At 38.5% G+C, this 22721-nt stretch overlaps 3 protein-coding genes and 1 pseudogene across 3 annotated transcripts; 3 read left to right on the top strand and 1 right to left on the bottom strand.

Moving 5' to 3' along the window:
• Window positions 1-569: 569 nt before the first annotated feature.
• Window positions 570-4078, top strand: LOC132087916 (uncharacterized). Its single transcript, XM_059495007.1, has 2 exons — window positions 570-786; window positions 840-4078. Exons 1-2 carry the CDS (start codon window positions 570-572, stop codon window positions 4076-4078), a joined length of 3456 nt encoding a protein of 1151 aa, XP_059350990.1.
• Window positions 4079-4143: 65 nt separating this feature from the next.
• On the top strand, window positions 4144-4836 carry LOC132087915 (uncharacterized). The gene has a single exon (XM_059495006.1). It carries the CDS (start codon window positions 4144-4146, stop codon window positions 4834-4836), a length of 693 nt encoding a protein of 230 aa, XP_059350989.1.
• Window positions 4837-19256: 14420 nt separating this feature from the next.
• Window positions 19257-20376, top strand: LOC132087914 (uncharacterized; annotated as a pseudogene).
• Window positions 20377-20606: 230 nt separating this feature from the next.
• On the bottom strand, window positions 20607-22634 carry LOC130687590 (uncharacterized). Its single transcript, XM_057510764.1, has one exon. The coding sequence runs from the start codon at window positions 22632-22634 to the stop codon at window positions 20607-20609; it is 2028 nt and encodes a 675-aa protein (XP_057366747.1).
• Window positions 22635-22721: the final 87 nt, after the last annotated feature.

Below are 22721 nucleotides of genomic sequence, written 5' to 3'. Positions count from 1 at the left end.
AAACCTGTTATCAGAAAAATAAAAATATAAAAAAAAAAATCTCTGTTATCACTAAAAAAAAAAACATATAATAAATTGTCAGTCCCGACAAGGAGAAGAAGACATGCGGTCACAGACCAAGACGAGCCGAGCATTGACGAAAGACTGTCGATGATCGAAGAGAAACTAGAAAAAATATACAAGACAGGCGACCCCTATCACTCGATGTTGCATAAGAGGATAGAGGTCGCAGAGAAAACGATAGAAAAATTTATAACAGACACGGGAATAAAAATAAAAGACGATTGAAGACAGCCTGCCGGACCTAGAGGAGAGCCCGATAAGAAGGACGGAGCCGTTACGGGCATCGTCAAGGGCAGAGTCTCCCGATAGGCACACCGGAAGAGCTATTAGAAGATCGGGCACTAATAAAAAGAGAGCTGAAAGATAGCATAGCGTTGGCGGAAGCAGACGCAGAGAGCAGGCAGAAATACACAGATAAAGCCGAAGCTCGGTGGTTGGCCGTAGTGGCGATAAATGAAAAGCTTGCCGCAGTGTCTACAGCTGCCGATAAGGCGGGAGATAGAGAGATGGAGGACAAGTTAAGAGAAAAAATAAAGAAATTAAGAGAGAAATACAAGAAGAGCGAAACCCAATCGCCAGTAATCAGAACAGCGCTGCCTCTACCGACGTTTAACGGAGAGATCACAGCCTGGAAAGGATGGAGAGCGATGTGGACGGCGTATGACGCCGACCCAAGGCAAACAGAAGCCGAAAAATTTCAATATCTGCGGATAAGCCTGAAAGGCAAGGCCGCAGAATTGATATCTAACATACACTTTGATGAAAATCAATACCAGGCAGCAATGCTGAAACTGGAGAAAAGATTCGGGACACGGAAAAACAAAAGTCCCACTACGTGAACGAATTGAAGAGCCTCGTAGCAATACGGCTAGGAGATTCGGCCACAATCGATCAATTGAGGAGAATCTACGATGGGCTAACAAACACCAGAGTAGCCTTAACGAGTCTTGAAGTAGACATGGGTGGCTATGGAGAATACATCGCGGGTGATGTGCTAAAGGCGCTGCCGAAAGCTCTAACTTCGCGATGGTGGAGAGACAAGTGGTTTGACGAGGATCAACCAACATTAGAAGCCATTCTCAAGGAGCTTGATCGAGAGATACGGCTCAGAGAAATGGAGGAAGGTCCGGTAAATCAGCCACAAAGCCCCAGAAGGGAACCTCAAGAAAGGGGAGGAAGAATGACACCCTGTTGTTTCTGTCAGCAGAATCATATACACCATAGATGTATGGTGAATACCCCGCAGTTCAGACGGACGCTATGCGAACGAGAGAACCGTTGCTTGAAATGCCTCGGCAGACCGCATAGAACGGAGCATTGCGTAGCGAAAGTCCCTTGCAGAAACTGCGGGAGTATGGATCATAGCCCGGCGCTATGTCTGTCCAGACAGAGACAATACGGGCCTGTCAGACCTCAGTCCCCGAAAAGACCAAACAGATCGGTGACTGTAGACACCAACGTGAATTGTGCGCAAGCAACCTCGATCGGACTGCCCACGTTCACGGCGGTGTTGCAAGGGAAGAGTAACAGGAGAATAAAAGTGCTGGGACTGATAGACTCGGGGAGCGAGAAAACGTTCATCCGACAGAGTCTAATCAGAAGATTAAAGGCAGATGAAGAAGAAGAAGGAGAAGTAAAGCTGAATACGTTTGGTTCAGACCAAGTTGAAAGCACGGTGCTAAAGACATATAGCATATGGATGATCCCCGAGAAGCAGGGGAAGATAAAAATCAAAGCTACGGCGATAAAATACGTGGCAAAAGCAACCCCTAAAGTCCGGTCAAAACTGGTGGAAATTTTGACGGAAAAGGGGGAGAAGATCGCGGATGAAAGGCATTTCAAGCCCGATAACAAGATAGAGTTTGACATGATAATAGCATGCGACTATTATTGGCAAATTCTAAAACACCAAACGAGAAAGGGTCCAGACGACTCAGTGGCATGTGCCAGTAAGCTGGGGTGGATTATTTTTGGAGCACCCTCAGCAGGAAATCAGAAGGAAGTATCGGCAAACATAGTTACACAGGCCGATGGGAAAAGAGCGATGGTAGACTTCAAGGAATTCTGGGCCTTGGAACACATGGGAGTTACGCCCCAAGAGTTAGAGGACCCGGGATTCCTGAAAAACTACCAGGAGACTATAAAGAAAGACCAAACGGGCAGATACGAGATTCTGTTCCCGTTCAAAAACAACAGAAGGTCGATGGAGTCTAACAAGAACATAGCCTCGATCAGGCTAAAAGGGTTGCTGAAGAAAATGAAGTGGGAGGACAGAGTGGCCTACCACGAAGTTTTCCAGCAGTACCTGGAGAAGGGATACATAGAGGTAGCAGACAAAAGCTACACGGGAGCCTGTACGTATTTGCCGCACAGCCCGGCGATAAAAACGGAGGCAGCAACGACCAAAATCAGGCCGGTGTTTGATGGCTCGGTCCACCAACAAAGTAGGCCTAGCTTAAACGACCTGTTGGAGACCGGGCCAAACTTGAATCCAGAACTGTTGTCAGTGCTGCTCAGGTTCAGGCAAAACAAGATAGCGTGGATGGCGGACATCACGCAGGCATTCCTTCAGATAGGAATACAGGAAGAGCACGGACAGATAGTCCGGTTCTTATGGATAAAAGACCCGAGAGAAGACAACTCGGAATGGATAGAATACAGGTGGAAGAGGGTACCATTTGGGCTCTCGAGTAGCCCGTTTATTCTAAGGGCAGTCATTCTGAAATGCCTGGATGAGCATAAAGAAGACCACCCGGAGTTGGTAGAACAACTGGGCTCACAGTTATATGTGGACGATTGGTTGGGGGGAGTCAGCAGCATTCCCCAAGCAATTGACCTGATAACGCAGGCGCAGAGACTGTTCAGCTCAGCTAAAATGGAGCTTAAAAAATGGACGACAAATAGCAAGGAACTGAGAGAACGGCTACAGACGTTGCAGTTCCAGAACAACGAGAAAACGATGGGAGACAATACGGAAAAGACCGTAAAAGCATTAGGGGTCACTTGGGATCCGGAGACGGACTCATTTAGATTTAGACCCGAGAAAATAGTAGAAGAGGCCGAGGAGTTGAATAAAAGGCCGACGAAGAGGAAGCTGTTCAGCCTGGCGCTAAAAGTCTTCGACCCGATGGGGTTAATATCACCGGTAACGGTAGTAGCGAAGATCATTATGCAAGAGGTCTGGATAGACAAGACAGGCTGGGATGAACCAGTGTCAGCAAGCATAATGCCACACTGGGAGACATTCATTAAAAGTTTTTCGGAGCTTACGAACACTAAGCTGGGACGGTGGACTGGAGAGATCCGTTCACCGAGGTTACACTTGTTTTGTGACGCGAGTGACGACGCGTATAGTGTAGCCCCATATTTAGAGACAGGAGAAGAGACAAAGCTGTTATGCAGCAAAACCCGGATAGCACCGAACCCCAAAAAATCAGTATCAACCCCCAGGTTGGAGCTGCTCAGCAATTTGCTGGCAGTCAGGCTGGGGGAATACATTGAAAGGTCTCTTGGACGATCGTTCGAGAAAACACTGTGGACAGATTCGGCGATAGCCTACTGGTGGATGAAAGGCGAGTCGGGCCGTTGGAAACAGTTCGTTCACAACCGAGTGACAGAGATAAGAGAAAAAATCGACATAGAATCGATAAGGCACTGCCCGGGAGTACAAAACCCGGCAGATATAGCATCGAGAGGGGCTTCAGTGAGCCAGCTGAACCAAAAAAGTGATTGGTGGGTTGGCCCGAAATGGCTGAACAAAAAAGAGAATTGGCCGAAGAATCCAGCACAAGTGGAGCTGGATTGTACGGCAGAAATCAGAAAAGAGGAACGAGCCAAAGAAATAACACAATGCAGTGTGTCGATACCAAAGGAAAAAGAAAGGTATGAAAACTATAGTTCACTGCGCACGATCGTCAGGATCTGGGCGACAGTGAAAAGAGCGGTGAAGAGGTTTAAGGGACAATCGAATCCCGAGACACCACTGGCAGAAGTGTCTAGTGGAACCTCGCAGTAGAAGAGGTAGAACAAGCGGAGCTGGACTTATGGCGAGGGATGCAAAGCGAAGCGTTCCCCGATGTAATGGAAGCCATGAAGGAAAAAAAGCCCTGGAAAAATGACAAGCTGAGAAAGCTAGGGTTGGCCTGGGACGAAAGGAACGGGCTAATCAGATGTTACGGCCGGCAAGAAAACTGGTTGCGGCTCAACGGCCGAAAAGCGGTGATCTTGCTACCAGAGAACCACTACTTGACGGGCAAACTCATAGAGCAGACGCACGAGCGGCTACTGCATACTGGAGTGTGCACGACAATGGTGGAAATAAGGCGGACGTTTTGGATCCCAAGACTGAGACAGACGATAAAGAAAGTATTAAGGAGGTGCATTAAGTGCCAGAAATTAGATTCAAGGCCATTCAACGAAGTACCGGCACCCCTACCGGTAGATAGACTGCAAATGGCAAACCCGTTCAACGTGACGGGGATTGATTTTGCGGGACCTTTCCCGATAAGGCTCACAGCGAGAAGTGGGCAAGCGAAAGCTTATATTTGTCTATTTACGTTTGCGGTGACGAGAGCCGTGGACTTAGAAATGACTACAGACCAAGAAGCGGCGACCTACATCTTTGCCCTGAGAAGGTTTTTTGCAAGGAGAGGGGTGCCGAAAGCCATGTATTCAGACAACGGTAGAACGTTTACGCAAGCCGCCAAGTATTTGAGAGCGGCCTACAAAAGTGAGAAGGTGTATAATACACTGGTAGACCTGAATGTCAAATAATACGCCGATAGCATATTATTGAAAGTACTTGACGTCTTTTACAGCTATGTGAGGTGGTCTCTACCGACCGCTCTCATAAGTCAACACCAAAAACCATCGTGACTGGAGCCTGTTTTTGCCCAGAGTAAGGAGGGTGTTGGCGATGGAGGAACCGACGGAGGGTCGGTGGAGGGGAGTTCGAGGTTGGAAGAAGCGGAGGATCCTGCGGCTAAAACAGGTGGCGGAACAACGATGAAATCTACTCCAGCGTTTAAACTTATGTATGTCTATTGTATATTAGTCAACGGTGTTTTGTAAATGTTGAGTATATAAAGGTCGGTTTTCGGCCGAGTAAATACACACGAGTTTCACCGAAGCCCCCGGAGTGGTCTCTTCATTCAGCCTGGTAACTACCCTCAAGTATTCTCTTACTATCATTTGTTCCTGCTTGCTGCGCTCGGCCGTCTACTTCTGCCCGGCCGTGGATCACCCGCTCACCGCCCGTCAGCCAGTTCCGTTTGGCCGTCTCTTTTCTCGACAACTCCAACGAAGCCGCTTACGGTTTTGCCCGGTCCCGCGAAATCCTGTATCGCAGTCGCTTCAGCTGGACCATCAACCCGGGGACATTCTACGCCAAGAATCACAAGTAATTCAGCGTTGTTATTCGTGTCCGTCATATTCGGCCGCGCAAGGTGGCCCGGCTTTCCAAGGCTACGTTTCGCACTCGGCATCTTATTTGAGATCCAGCCCGTCCAACCCCTGCCGACCGGCACCCCCAACGGCAGCCTGCCTGGACGTAACGCGGCTATTACCCTGAGACTGACAAGTCTCAGCCACTACCTTACGCTGAGCCGGCAGACTCCGGCATTGAGTGGCCCAGCAGAGGGGCAAATCTCAAAACATTGAATACACGTATATTTGATACTGTTTGAATGTAGATCATAAAACTGATTCTATAACACTATATTCACATTGAATACACGTATATTTGATGCTGTTTGAATCTAGATATTGAAACTCACTGTATCACACTATATTCACATTGAATACACGTATATTTGATACTGTTTGAATGTAGATCATGAAACTGATTCTATAACACTATATTCACATTGAATACAGGTATATTTAATGCTGTTTGAATGTAGATATTGAAACTCACTGTATCACACTATATTCACATTGAATACACGTATATTTGATGCTGATTGAATGTAGATATTGAAACTCACTGTATCACACTATATTCATATTGAAAACACGTATATTTGATACTGTTTGAATGTAGATATTGAAACTCACTGTATCACAGTATATTCACATTGAATACACGTATAATTGATGCTGTTTGAATGGGCATGTACTCTTTTGGGCGAGTTACAAAAAGGACTCCAGGGTTTCCGACTTTTGGTTGCAGGTTTCCGACACTTGGACATCTGGTACCCGACGAAAGGACATCTGCCTACCGACTTTCGGACTAGTGGTTCCCGACATTTGGGCGCAACAATAAATTGTTGCTGAACCCAACGAGTGGTACACTTGACACCAAGAGGATTCCAGTGCAATTGACGTTAGGTCTTTTGACTCTTTTTTTCACTTGATGATCGGGACTATAAAGTTAAAATGCATACGTATGTCAGCGACAAGTGGACTCCCGATCCAGCGACAAATGGACTCCTGATTTAGGTACACATTAATTTTCGGAATTACTTCACCTCAAGGTAAAGTTAACACATGAAATCTTCAAATAACACTGTGAAATTAATGAGCCAATTGTATTGCTATTACAGCGGAAGATCTTACATCAGCAGCCATACTTGACTCGAGTAACTAATGTATTCATGGAAAAAAAGATATGGTAACGTAGTTATTCTTTAAATATACTCTAATGAATGAATGAATTATATTGTATTTACAGTACAAGATCTTACCTGTGCGATGGATGAACAGCCAATAACCCAGGATATCTCATTCATTCAATGTGAATTTGCAGGAAAAGGTAAAGTTAACACATCAAATCTTCAAATAACACTCGGAAATTAATAAGCCAATTGTATTGCTATTACAGCAGAAGATGTTACATCTGCTATTGATGAACAGCCAGCAGCCCAAGTTTTCTCAATTGTCCAATGTGAATATGCAGTAAAAGGTAAAGCTAACATAGTAAATCTTCAAATAGTACTGTGAAATTAACGAATGTATTACATTGTTATTTGCAGCAGCAACACTTACCTTTACTATCGATCAAGTAAAGGAAAATTCCACACCAATTCTCGCTTCCGGATAGCTTCTGAGTGGCTAGCTGACTTAACCCCTCCTCAATACCCTACACGTCGTAAGTTGGAGTCATTGCGTTATAAATTCCAAAAGTTGCTATAGGGTATATATTTACGTGGCAGAATATCCAGTCAGCTCAGTGGTGATAACAAGTTTTGACGTAAAGTTGGGAATTGAGTGGGAATTCTCCATGCCGAATTTGACCCTAGATGGAATAGTAGAAGCTGTTTATTGCTATCAGCGGAGTTGATGTGATGTGTCCATTTGAAGTCGCAGTTGACGTCATTTTTTACAATGAAGCATGTTTGAAACAGAAAAATATCCGCCACTGTATGCTGGTTTGCTTTCTTGTTTTGACTTGGCGTAAATCAGTTACCATTGTTACACACTGTAGTGCGCGCTACCCATATGGCTCATGAAGTAAATGAATGGGGACATAATTCAAAACAAAATTTCGGAAATTATGTAGGTTTGCATGCAATGATTATGCGATAGAGGAAACGCGGAAATGAAAGCAGAGCATACATATGTCGACGCTAGTCAAAGAAGATCACTAAATCCGTTAGCAGTAACCTCAGGTAAAAACAATGAAAAACATTGTTCTTTTCATATGGTTTCTAGAGTCAAAATATCATTCTTCACTGATAAGATATGGCTTCAATCAATAAAGAGTCTTTAAATAAGCTAAATAAACTAGGCCTATAACCGTTTCTTTCCGATAATGAAGAAGCTTGGCTACCTGCTTGTGTAAACTGAACAAAGTGCAAAGAAATGCACATGCTGCCCAAAAATAACTTTATATGTTTTAGATATGTTACATTTTATTTCAATTTCATACCTTTATTCAGTTTCTTACAACACATACGAACAAGCGCAAGGCATAATGTAGGCCAGAATGGTATTCGGATTAATAGAAGTAAAAGTAAAACCATTCTAGCTTTGCCAGTAGGAAACAACTTGCATCCATAACTTTTCACTCGTATTCCGCAATCAAAACCATCATATAGACACGAACAAGCAAGGCAGCGATTTCCATTAAGAATAACTACGTTACCATTATCTTTTTTTCCATGTATACATTGGTTACTCGAATCAAGTATGGCTGTTGACTTTGAGTCAGACTTATGAGGTCGCACTGTAAATGAAAAAATGATGTGTTCATTAATTACTAAATATAGTCATTTGAATTGTTTCGTGTTATTACCTTTGCTTCCAGATTCACATTTCTCAATAACAGACATGAAGTGGTCATACCCGTACCATACAATGTCTTGAATAGAATATGCATTAATTTTATACGGAATGGTTTGTATTGCTACACCATACCTCACTGCCTGGAATAAACCAAGCATAAGTAAATTTAAGTAATAAAAATTAGTATGTTTTACCTCTGGTATCAGCACATAATGAACGAGCTTACGAATTCCTGCTCGAGAAAGATTTATTTGTTCTGGGAAAATAGCTTCTATATTATTGGTAAGATAGGTTTCAATTTCGCCAAACAGCTGTAAAGGAAGACGAGGAATATTATAGTAAAAGAAATCATTATGTTTGATTAAAGGCAACAACTTACGGCGTTTATCCTCTGTGGGTTGTTATGGGATGAAATAATACCATATGTGGCATTAACTTTTAACCTACCCCAATCGTGTTCAGTTGCAGCTTTCATGACATCACTATCCTTTTCTACGTAGGACTTGAAGTGCGCAACACATTCTTTGGATTTGACGTAATTTTGCACTAACGTATAAATAACACTTTGGTTTCTGTCAAAAGCCATCACAAAAAAGTAAATAACGCAATTGCAAGTGGCGCTAATTTTATATGATTTTATTTACACTTTTTTTACAATACAAATACCAAAGTTCATTAACCAATAAATAATAGCAAAATATCTGTACAGCAATGAAATCAATTAACTACCAAACTATTTGGCAATACTCTAGGTAAATGATTCCGAAAATTAATGTGTACCTAGATCAGGAGTCCATTTGTCGCTGGATCGGGAGTCCACTTGTCGCTGACATACGTATCCATTTTACGTTTATAGTGCCGATCATCAAGTAAAAAAAAGAGTCAAAAGCCCTAACGTCAATTGCACTGGAATCCTCTTGGCGTCAAGTATACCACTCGTTGGGTTCAGCAACAATTTATTGTTGCGCCCAAACGTCGGGAACCACTAGTCCGAAAGTCGGTAGACAGATGTCCTTTCGTCGGGTACCAATGTCCAAGTGTCGGAAACCTGCAACCAAAAGTCGGAAACCCTGGAGTCCTTTTTGTAACTCGCCCAAAAGACTCTGTCCCGTTTGAATGTAGATCATGAAACTGATTCTATAACACTATTTTCACATTGAATACACGTATATTTGATACTGTTTGAATGTAGATCATGAAACTGATTCTATAACACTATATTCGCATTGAATACAGGTATATTTGATGCTGTTTGAATGTAGATATTGAAACTCACTGTATCACAGTATATTCACATTGAATACACGTAAAATTGATGCTGTTTGAATCTAGATAATGAAACTCACTGTATCACACTATATTCACATTGAATACACGTATATTTAATGCTGTTTGAATGTAGATCATGAAACTGATTCTATAACACTATATTCACATTGAATACACGTATATTTGATGCTGTTTGAATGTAGATATTGAAACTCATTGTATCACACTATATTCACATTGAATACACGTATATTTGATGCTGTTTGAATGTAGATATTGAAACTCACTGTATCACACCATATTCACATTGAATACACGTATTTTGATACTGTTTGAATGTTGATCATGAAAGTGATTCTTTAACACTATATTCACATTGAAAACACGTAAATTTGATACTGTTTGAATGTAGATCATGAAACTGATTCTACCACACTATATTCACATTGAATACACGTATATTTGATGCTGTTTGAATGTAGATATTGAAACTAAATGTATCACACTACATTCACATTGAATAAACGTATATTTGATACTTTTTGAATGTAGATCATGAAACTGATTCTATCACACTATATTCACATTGAATACACGTATATTTGATGCTGTTTGAATGTAGATATTGAAACTAAATGTATCACACTATATTCACATTGAAAACACGTATATTTGATACTGTTTAAATGTAGATCATGAAACTGATTCTATAACACTATATTCACATTGAATACACGTATATTTGATACTGTTTGAATGTAGATCATGAAACTGATTCTATAACACTATATTCACATTGAATACACGTATATTTGATGCTGTTTGAATGTAGATCATGAAACTGATTCTACAACACTATATTCACATTGAATACACGTATATTTGATGGTGTTTGAATGTAGATATTGAAACTGATTCTATAACACTATATTCACATTGAATACACGTATATTTGATGGTGTTTGAATGTAGATTTTGTTACTGACTTTTTCACTCTATATTCACATTGAATACACGTATATTTGATGCTGTTTGAATGTAGATCATGAAACTGATTCTATAACACTATATTCACATTGAATACACGTATATTTGATACTGTTTGAATGTAGATCATGAAACTAATTCTATAACACTATATTCACATTGAATACACGTATATTTGATGGTGTTTGAATGTAGATATTGAAACTCATTGTATCACACTATATTCACATTGAATACACGTATATTTGATGCTGTTTGAATGTAGATATTGAAACTCACTGTATCACACTATATTCACATTGAATACACGTATATTTGATGCTGTTTGAATGTAGATCATTGAAACTCACTGTATACACTATATTCACATTGAATACACGTATATTTGATACTGTTTGAATGTAGATCATGAAACTGATTCTATAACACTATATTCACATTGAATACACGTATATTTGATGCTGTTTGAATGTAGATATTGAAACTCACTGTATCACACTATATTCACATTGAATACACGTATATTTGATGCTGTTTGAATGTAGATATTGAAACTCACAGTATCACACTATATTCACATTGAATACACGTATATTTGATACTGTTTGAATGTAGATATTGAAACTGATTCTATAACACTATATTCACATTGAATACACGTATATTTGATGCTGTTTGAATGTAGATATTGAAACTCACTGTATCACACTATATTCACATTGAATACACGTATATTTGATACTGTTTGAATGTAGATCATGAAACTGATTCTATAACACTATATTCACATTGAATACACGTATATTTGATGCTGTTTGAATGTAGATATTGAAAATCACTGTATCACACTATATTCACATTGAATACACGTATATTTGATGCTGTTTGAATGTAGATATTGAAACTCACTGTATCACACTATATTCACATTGAATACACGTATATTTGATACTGTTTGAATGTAGATCATGAAACTGATTCTATAACACTATATTCACATTGAATACACGTATATTTGATGCTGTTTGAATGTAGATATTGAAACTCTCTGTATCATACTATATTCACATTGAATACACGTATATTTGATACTGTTTGAATGTAGATCATGAAACTGATTCTATAACACTATATTCACATTGAATACACGTATATTTGATGCTGTTTGAATGTAGATATTGAAACTCACTGTATCACACTATATTCACATTGAATACACGTATATTTGATGCTGTTTGAATGTAGATATTGAAACTCACTATAACACTATATTCACATTGAATACACGTATATTTGATACTGTTTGAATGTAGATATGAAACTGATTCTATAACACTATATTCACATTGAATACACGTATATTTGATGCTGTTTGAATGTAGATATTGAAACTCACTGTATCACACTATATTCACATTGAATACACGTATATTTGATGCTGTTTGAATGTAGATATTGAAACTCACTGTATCACACTATATTCACATTGAATACACGTATATTTGATGCTGTTTGAATGTAGATATTGAAACTCACTGTATCACACTATATTCACATTGAATACACGTATATTTGATACTGTTTGAATGTAGATCATAAAACTGATTCTTTAACACTATATTCACATTGAATACACGTATATTTGATGCTGTTTGAATGTAGATATTGAAACTGATTCTATAACACTATATTCACATTGAATACACGTATATTTGATGCTGTTTGAATGTAGATATTGAAACTCACTGTATCACACTATATTCACATTGAATACACGTATATTTGATGCTGTTTGAATGTAGATATTGAAACTCACTGTATAACACTATATTCACATTGAATACACGTATATTTGATGCTGTTTGAATGTAGATATTGAAACTGATTCTATAACACTATATTCACATTGAATACACGTATATTTGATGCTGTTTGAATGTAGATATTGAAACTCTCTGTATCATACTATATTCACATTGAATACACGTATATTTGATACTGTTTGAATGTAGATCATGAAACTGATTCTATAACACTATATTCACATTGAATACACGTATATTTGATGCTGTTTGAATGTAGATATTGAAACTCACTGTATCACACTATATTCACATTGAATACACGTATATTTGATGCTGTTTGAATGTAGATATTGAAACTCACTGTATCACACTATATTCACATTGAATACACGTATATTTGATACTGTTTGAATGTAGATATGAAACTGATTCTATAACACTATATTCACATTGAATACACGTATATTTGATGCTGTTTGAATGTAGATATTGAAACTCATTCTATCACACTATATTCACATTGAATACACGTATATTTGATGCTGTTTGAATGTAGATATTGAAACTCACTGTATCACACTATATTCACATTGAATACACGTATATTTGATGCTGTTTGAATGTAGATATTGAAACTCACTGTATCACACTATATTCACATTGAATACACGTATATTTGATACTGTTTGAATGTAGATCATGAAACTGATTCTATAACACTATATTCACATTGAATACACGTATATTTGATGCTGTTTGAATGTAGATATTGAAACTGATTCTATAACACTATATTCACATTGAATACACGTATATTTGATGCTGTTTGAATGTAGATATTGAAACTCACTGTATCACACTATATTCACATTGAATACACGTATATTTGATGCTGTTTGAATGTAGATATTGAAACTCACTGTATCACACTATATTCACATTGAATACACGTATATTTGATGCTGTTTGAATGTAGATATTGAAACTGATTCTATAACACTATATTCACATTGAATACACGTATATTTGATGCTGTTTGAATGTAGATCATGAAACTGATTCTATAACACTATATTCACATTGAATACACGTATATTTGATGCTGTTTGAATGTAGATATTGAAACTCACTGTATCACACTATATTCACATTGAATACACGTATATTTGATGCTGTTTGAATGTAGATCATGAAACTGATTCTATAACACTATATTCACATTGAATACACGTATATTTGATGCTGTTTGAATGTAGATATTGAAACTGATTCTATAACACTATATTCACATTGAATACACGTATATTTGATGCTGTTTGAATGTAGATCATTGAAACTCATTCTATAACACTATATTCACATTGAATACACGTATATTTGATGCTGTTTGAATGTAGATATTGAAACTCACTGTATCACACTATATTCACATTGAATACACGTTTATTTAATACTGTTTGAATGTAGATATTGAAATTGATTCTATAACACTATATTCACATTGAATACACGTATATTTGATGCTGTTTGAATGTAGATATGAAACTGATTCTATAACACTATATTCACATTGAATACACGTATATTTGATGCTGTTTGAATGTAGATATTGAAACTCACTGTATCACACTATATTCACATTGAATACACGTATATTTGATGCTGTTTGAATGTAGATATTGAAACTGATTCTATAACACTATATTCACATTGAATACACGTATATTTGATGCTGTTTGAATGTAGATATTGAAACTCACTGTATCACACTATATTCACATTGAATACACGTATATTTGATACTGTTTGAATGTAGATCATGAAACTGATTCTATAACACTATATTCACATTGAATACACGTATATTTGATACTGTTTGAATGTAGATCATGAAACTGATTCTATAACACTATATTCACATTGAATACACGTATATTTGATGCTGTTTGAATGTAGATATTGAAACTCACTGTATCACACTATATTCACATTGAATACACGTATATTTGATGCTGTTTGAATGTAGATATTGAAACTCACTGTATCACACTATATTCACATTGAATACACGTATATTTGATACTGTTTGAATGTAGATATTGAAACTCACTGTATCACACTATATTCACATTGAATACACGTATATTTGATACTGTTTGAATGTAGATATGAAACTGATTCTATAACACTATATTCACATTGAATACACGTATATTTGATAGCTGTTTGAATGTAGATATTGAAACTCACTGTATCACACTATATTCACATTGAATACACGTATATTTGATGGTGTTTGAATGTAGATATTGAAACTCACTGTATCACACTATATTCACATTGAATACACGTATATTTGATGCTGTTTGAATGTAGATATGAAACTGATTCTATAACACTATATTCACATTGAATACACGTATATTTGATGCTGTTTGAATGTAGATATTGAAACTCACTGTATCACACTATATTCACATTGAATACACGTATATTTGATACTGTTTGAATGTAGATCATGAAACTGATTCTATAACACTATATTCACATTGAATACACGTATATTTGATGCTGTTTGAATGTAGATATTGAAACTCACTGTATCACACTATATTCACATTGAATACACGTATATTTGATACTGTTTGAATGTAGATCATGAAACTGATTCTATAACACTATATTCACATTGAATACACGTATATTTGATGCTGTTTGAATGTAGATATTGAAACTCACTGTATCACACTATATTCACATTGAATACACGTATATTTGATGCTGTTTGAATGTAGATCATGAAACTGATTCTATAACACTATATTCACATTGAATACACGTATATTTGATGCTGTTTGAATGTAGATATTGAAACTCACTGTATCACACTATATTCACATTGAATACACATATATTTGATACTGTTTGAATGTAGATCACGAAACTGATTCTATGACACTATATTCACATTGAATACACGTATATTTGATGCTGTTTGAATGTAGATATTGAAACTCACTGTATCACACTATATTCACATTGAATACACGTATATTTGATGCTGTTTGAATGTAGATCATGAAACTGATTCTATAACACTATATTCACATTGAATACACGTATATTTGATGCTGTTTGAATGTAGATATTGAAACTCACTTTATCACACTATATTCACATTGAATACCCGTATATTTGATGCTGTTTGAATGTAGATATTGAAACTCACTGTATATCACTATATTCACATGGAATACACGTATATTTGATGCTGTTTGAATGTAGATATTGGAACTCACTGTATCACACTATATTCACATTGAATACACGTATATTTGATGCTGTTTGAATGTAGATATTGAAACTGAGTGTATCACACTATATTCACATTGAATACACGTATATTTGATACTGTTTGAATGTAGATCATGAAACTGATTCTATAATACTATATTCACATTAAATACACGTATATTTGATGCTGTTTGAATGTAGATATTGAAACTCACTGTATCACACTATATTCACATTGAATAGACGTATATTTGATACTGTTTGAATGTAGATCATGAAACTGATTCTATAACACTATATTCACATTAAATACACGTATATTTGATGCTGTTTGAATGTAGATATTGAAACTCACTGTATGACACTATATTCATATTGAATACACATATATTTCATGCTGTTTGAATCTAGATCATGAAACTGATTCTATAGCAATATATTCACATTGAATACACGTATATTTGTTGCTGTTTGAATGTAGATATTGAAACTCACTGTATCACACTATTTTCACATTGAATACACGTATATTTCATGCTGTTTGAATGTAGATATTGAAACTCACTGTATCACATTATATTCACATTGAATACACGTATATTTGATGCCGCTTGAATGTAGATATTGAAACGGAGGTCGGAGAAAAAAGCCCAGACGAAAAAGGCCAGCGAAAAAGGCCCAGACGAAAAAGGCCAATACGAAAAACGCCCACTTTTTGCAAATTCAAAAGTGGGCCTTTTTTCCATTGGACTGGGCCTTTTTCTCCTCTCAATTTCCATGTTAGCGTTTGTACGCTAGTTAATCTTTGATTATTTATTCGGTTGCAATCTTATTTCGGATTATGTTAGTATTTATCTATTGCTAATAGCTCGTTACATAAGGTTCATTTTTCACAATTTTTGTTTACTGAACAACTATCGCTTCTTTAAATATAATAGAAGAAATACATTTTTTCCGCACTTAGCCTTGTTCTGTCCACCCTCTTTAATCATTCCTCCCAACCCCCAGTCCATTTCCTTTATTATTTCCCTTTGTCGATGCTTATGCCATAGATAAAAACCACTGATTCGTTGTGAATACGGAAACTGAATGAGTTCCGCGGGGCTTTTGTGGTTGCTGGAAACAAAGATATGTTACCACGAAGACTAGTTTGTTATTACTAACATTTGATAAATAATGTTTATAGGAATAATATTACAAACTTAAACTATCGTCTGAGGCAAGGACCAAAACAAAGACTATTGTAATTCAATATTGATTCTAATACCATTTATTCCTTATACGTTTTCAATCCTTTTAACAATTACAAAGATCCCAATAAATATATTAAAATTATAACCTACTGCTAAAAATGATTTTGTTCGTTCTTCGTGTCCTGTTTTCACCGTTTGCACATTTTCAAGCAGCTATTGATTACCTAATTACACATCACATACTACATTGAGATATAAGGAAGCTTTACACTTTACGTTAACAAAGCTACTAATAATGACAAGTCAATTTTCTACCATGACGGTGGCAAAAACAATAAAGATGAATTGAGCAAGCTAAATAGAAAAAACATTGATAAATGTAATGTGTGAACAAAGCGAACGCAGACAATGAAAGAGACAAATTTTGCAAAAAAAATTTATAAAAAAAATTTATTGACAATTCTCTGCCCATTACAATTATTTTTGCAACTTTAAAAAGGCACAATAGCCCTTTCAAAAGTTGCCGTCAACCCAGGCAGGGGGAGACACTGCCTTGTTGACCCACCGGGGAGATTACCCGGTGATTGGCTAAGAGAAGCCGGAAGAAGAGCTGAAGATTTGGAACATTTTTAAAGGAGCGATTAACCTTCGGAAGTTCGGATTTGTGGGTAGCCACGTCGCCCTCCGTGAACACATCATCGGACTAAGCGGACCCCCACGTCCCCTTTCCGTCCCGAGCCCTCCAAACCTCGGTATATGTTGTTTTTATATATACCGTACAGTAGGGGCATGACCCCCTACGGGCTTATTACGAGTCAAGAGGAAACGGGGCTACGGAAAGGAAGGAAGCCCAGATATGCAATTCAATTTTTTAAATACAAAATACCGTCTCGGGAATCCAATTAAGTATAGAAATGTCATGTCATCCATTCAATCATTACAATTTATTCAGTGTCTTGCCCCAACCAAGTATCTTTTCAGATCCAATGTTACTATTAACCTATGCTGAGAAAAGAAAAACAACACCATTAAGCATCTCAATTGTTGCTCATGTGACTTACATGACTTATAGATTCAACTTCTGGCAGAAGCTTGGGAAAGGCCATTCAAATTGCAGATGAAAATCATTGTATAAGGCTCTTGAATGATAAAATAGCACCCCTAGAATGTTGCATTGTTGATAGTTGTGTTCCCAGTATGCTGAAAATCCTTTCCTATTGGATAAATTTTTTTCTGTAGATTAGACATGGTTGGCAAAAAGGAGGAGAAAAGCTTCATCATAAATTCAAAAATTTTTCAAGAAAATTCCTTTCATACCTAAAGAGTCCATGTATGATGTTCATCGCTGCAATGCCAGTGAAGTGAAACATCTTTAGGGCCATTTAAGTATCCAGCTTCACCAACACTCTGAGCGTAAAGGACAAGTTGTTCTTTAGCAAGGGAAGCAGAATTATTTGAGGCTTCTAGCTGTGACAGAACTATAAAGGATTGCTGTTATACAGGATTCATTCACACAAGATGGTACTTCTCATTAGACAATTTGCATACTCCATTACTTTACCTCACACCTTAACAGTAATGCACACTCAGTGTTTTTGCAACTACAGGCTGACTCTTCCATCCTGTAACACTTCCAGACTTGACTTGATCCCCCGCTAAAATTCTGTGAATGCAAAATAATAGCATTAAAAATACTTTTTCGATAGACAAAAAACCGAAAAGTAGCTAATTCATGTTTTATGTTGAACTCGTGCTATTTCTGGGTTTCCGTACCACACCCATTTTCAGCCCAAATACAGTCCCACAATTGTTCACTTCCTTCGCTGCATGGACTTATTACTAACAATTCTTTTAGTGCAGCACTAACAGAATTTAACTTTAACACACTGTCAGGTGGTAGACTGAATAACTAAACAATCAATAATTGTTTGTTAAAATTCTATACTTATTTAATCAAACAATAATTAATAATTGAAAACCAATATAATAATGTTTATACTTACCATCCTTTTGTTGTATTATCTTATCCATTTTTCAATTGTTCCTCCAGCCACGCGTTATTCTCCATCAACGCTACTGAACTAACTGCGAATGGCATCCAATGGACTGAAATTGCCTACGCCAGTAATAACGAGTCTGAGCGGTAGATGGCTACGTGTCGGAAAAAAAAAGTGTGATTTTTTTTTTTTGGCGAAATATTTTTTTTTGTGTGTGTAAAACGGATTGCCATAACTTTGTTATTGCTCATGGTTTCCATCTGCTTATACTGCCCTCAAGTGGAGGCGTCCTGAAGCTAGATTTGGTTTGAAAATGTTGTTCTCTAAAGAAAATAACAATAAGCTAGGTTCGTATAGTGTGATTTATGGATTGATCCATGATAATGTTGAGAGACCAAGGTAAATAATAATGAAGTTTAAAGATTATGATATTAGAGGCACGTTTTGTAAATGGAAAAACGGAAAACTTGAAAGTGTCGTCTAAACAAGATTTGTAGGAATTGGACCCAAAAAATGAAGAGCCTGATAAAAAGCGAGGGCGCGTTGACGTCGGCGCTCTTAAATAGCAACTCTCTTCGGAAGGCGTTTTCATTTCTAGCTCATTGACCAATATTCCAACTCAAAGTGTAGTTCTTTCCAAAAAATGGGAACCAGGAACCTTGCTTACAATCCTGAAGAAATGGAAGAACGTCCAGCAGCTAAACTCTCACACTTCACAGGTATGTGTTAACCTATACATTTGAGTAAAACGGCCAGTTTACTCCATTGATTTTCAGGTAAAAAGCTGGATTTATCTGATAAGAAGACAAAAACCAAATCAAAGTTAGATGAAATGAAGAAGAAATTAAAAAGGAAAAATAAGAAGAAGAGGTCCTGAATTGCCAAACTTGCACGAGCCACCAAGGCAACATCAGTGTTATCAACCTCTGGTCTTTCAGAGTTTTTCAAAACAGAAATTCCTGAACCAAGAGTAGCAAGTACAATGCCAACACCAATTTTCAACCGTGAAGGCTACCTAGTTATCAGCAAATTTGGTTTTATGGAATTTTTTAATCCCTCACACATTCTGAAAAAGACCACTTTAAATCAATAAATGGCAATGATTAAAATGGAAAAAAACTTAAACCAAACGTGAAAATCTTAGTAGGCCCAGCTGAAGTTGAGAATGCAAGAAGCATTGAAGAGAAACTGGCATGAAATGGTACTCTTCAAATAGCTGAAGGTTTGCAGGTAAACTATCAATTTGACAAACACATTTGTAAGATGTTAAAAACTTTTAATTTTTCTGTATTGCAATAGGTAGAAGACTGTGGAATTGCTTGGCAAATATATTAAGAAACGAGATAAATCAAATCAGAAAGTAAAAAAAAATTGGGCTGAACTCATCGAAGAAAAGGAAAAGAGAAAGGAATAACAACAGATAAAGAGAAAAGCCAACATTAAGAAAAAGGAAACTGAAAAGGAAGAATATAAAGTGATTAAACCAAATTAAAAAAAGGAAAATTTATCATATTAAATACTGATACTGACTCATGGATGAGCTAAATTCGTGTTCTTTCATGTGCAAGCCATGTCGTTATAGTTAAAAAAAAAATACACTGGCATGCCTTCCATGGAAAATTTCTTGGAAAATTTTAAGAAAAAAAATCTTAGATTCATTTTATAAGGTTTAGCGTCTTCACTAATAACAGTATCACAAAACAAAGTCCTTCATGGTAGAAAACTGTGGCTCATAGACGTTCCTACGCAAATTGAATATTCCAGTTTTGCTCGAACTATTTATTGCTTTCGATCGGGCCGGATTCCAAAAGGCATACTTCAGTGATCTCGCGTCGGAAGATTCCGGAGGGTAGTTCGATATCGATGGCGCGTACGCAGCCATCTGATCCCGGGAACACCTGCACGACGTGTCCGATGTTCCAGACTCCGCGACTAAGACTCTTGTCGATCTCGAGGACAACATCACCTATTTTGAAGTTCGGGCGTTCCGTCCTCCATTTCTTTCTGGCGGCTAGTGATTGCAGGTAAACTGTTTTCCATAGATCCCAGAAAAGATTGATGACGCCTTGCAGATACCGATAGTGGTCTCGCGGTGGAGCGTCGTCAAAGGATCCGGGTGGCGGGTAGGCGGTGGGGGAACGATTTAGGAAATCATTCGGAGTTAATGGGCGGAAGTCAGCTGGATCGGAGCTCACATAAATGAGGGGACGGGTATTCAGCAATCCAGCGACTTCGTATAGCAAGGTCCGGAGCAGGTCTTCTGATGGATAGCGAAGGCTATTGTTTTCCTGTTCCAGTGCGTTATAAAGCGCTCTTTTGGTTGACTTCACCAGTGATTCATGAGAGCCTCCGAAGTGCGGCGACCGAGGCGGCTGGAAGGTCCACTCGATTCCAGATTCTTTCATGAATTCCGGAACTCCATCGGAAGCGTGTAAGGCTTCAACTGCCTCGCGTAGTTCTCGTTCGGCGCCCACGAAATTCGTCCCGTTATCGGAGTGGATGACAGCGGGCTTCCGATACGTCGCGATGAATTTCCGCATCGAGGGCAAGAAATCTGCTGTCGAAAGGGATGGCACTAATTCGAGGGATATGGCGCGAGTCACCATGCAGGTGTACAGAACTCCCCAGCGCTTGGCGGTTCGATTTCGATAAAGGCCTACGTCGAATGGACCGAATAAGTCGATCGCGGTTCTGGTAAAGGGGAGTGAGCCGGAATCGAGACGTGACTCTGGTAGATCGGCCATACATTGCTCCCCGGGCTTGGCTCGGTCGCGACGGCAGGTAATGCACGCACGGTGGACCTTTTTCACTGCCTCACGTCCGCTGGTTATCCAGAAATGTTGCCGTAGGTAGGCAAGAAAGAAGTCTGTTCCAACGTGTTTAAGGTGTTCATGGAAGGCACGGATGATCTTTTCCGAGAACGGGTGTTTTCCTGGGAGAAGAGGGGGGTGCAGCTGGTCGTAAGGTAGCTTCGCTCGACCGGCCCGACCTCCAAGTCGTAGGATTCCATCTGCGTCGAGTATCGGCGCCAACGCCAGCAAACTCGAGGTTGATTGGAGCGGCTTCTCTTTCTTGACGCGCTTCAACTCTTCAGTATAGACCTCATTTTGGCAACGCTTGACGAGGTCGAGAAACTTCGTACTCATTCTTGTTAGGGTCGCGACATCGCGGGGCTTGACTTCTACATCGCTCCAGTCGAATTTCACTTCTTGAACGGCAGCGTGATAGGCGCGGCTCGTTCTGATTTCTTCTGTAATAGCCTTCCAGGGAAGATCTACTGGCCAATCTTCTTCAGAACGAGCGAGAAAGCCGGGTCCCGCTAGCCAAGTAGGAGGGAATACCTCCCCGTTCAAGGTGGAGCGGGTAGCGGCGTCGGCTGGGTTGAAGATGCCTGGGATGAATCGCCATTCCTCTGGCTCCGTGATCGTCTGGATTTCGCCGACCCGATTGCCGACGAAAACTTGATAGTGAGCAGCGACGGATCTAATCCAGTTTCGGACCGTGCTGCTATCTGTCCAAAACCGCCGACGATGGATCTTAACCGTCAAAGAGGTTTGGAATGCTACTGCCAGTCGGGATCCTAGCAGCGCAGCGTTAAGCTCCAATTTCGGCACCGATATCACCTTCTTTGGTGCGAGTTTGTTGGCTGCTCTCGCTTGTCGAACAATTATCTGCCCGTCGGAATAAGTGTTGCGGATGTAGATGACGGTGGCGTAGGCCTCCTCGGAAGCGTCGCAAAAGGTGTGTAGCTCCGATGTCAGGATGTTGAGTCTTCTCGGGAATAAACAACGCGGCATTTCCATTGCGTTCAGCTGACTAAGGGCTTCAAACCACCTGCTCCACCATATATGATCGTCGTCGATCACCACGTCCATCCAATTTAGGCCCTT

Source organism: Daphnia carinata, chromosome 4 (assembly GCF_022539665.2).
Source record: "Daphnia carinata strain CSIRO-1 chromosome 4, CSIRO_AGI_Dcar_HiC_V3, whole genome shotgun sequence".
Classification (NCBI taxonomy): Eukaryota; Metazoa; Arthropoda; class Branchiopoda; order Diplostraca; family Daphniidae; genus Daphnia; species Daphnia carinata.
This window is presented reverse-complemented; position numbering and strand designations above follow the sequence as displayed.

Coding starts and splice junctions, on each gene's coding strand:
- LOC132087916 (XM_059495007.1), top strand. CDS start 570: ATGGAGGACAAGTTAAGAGAAAAAATAAAGAAATTAAGAGAGAAATAC. Junction 787..839: donor TCTGCGGATAAGCCTGAAAG/GCAAGGCCGCAG, acceptor AATCAATACCAG/GCAGCAATGCTGAAACTGGA.
- LOC132087915 (XM_059495006.1), top strand. CDS start 4,144: ATGGAAGCCATGAAGGAAAAAAAGCCCTGGAAAAATGACAAGCTGAGA.
- LOC130687590 (XM_057510764.1), bottom strand. CDS start 22,634: ATGGAAATGCCGCGTTGTTTATTCCCGAGAAGACTCAACATCCTGACA.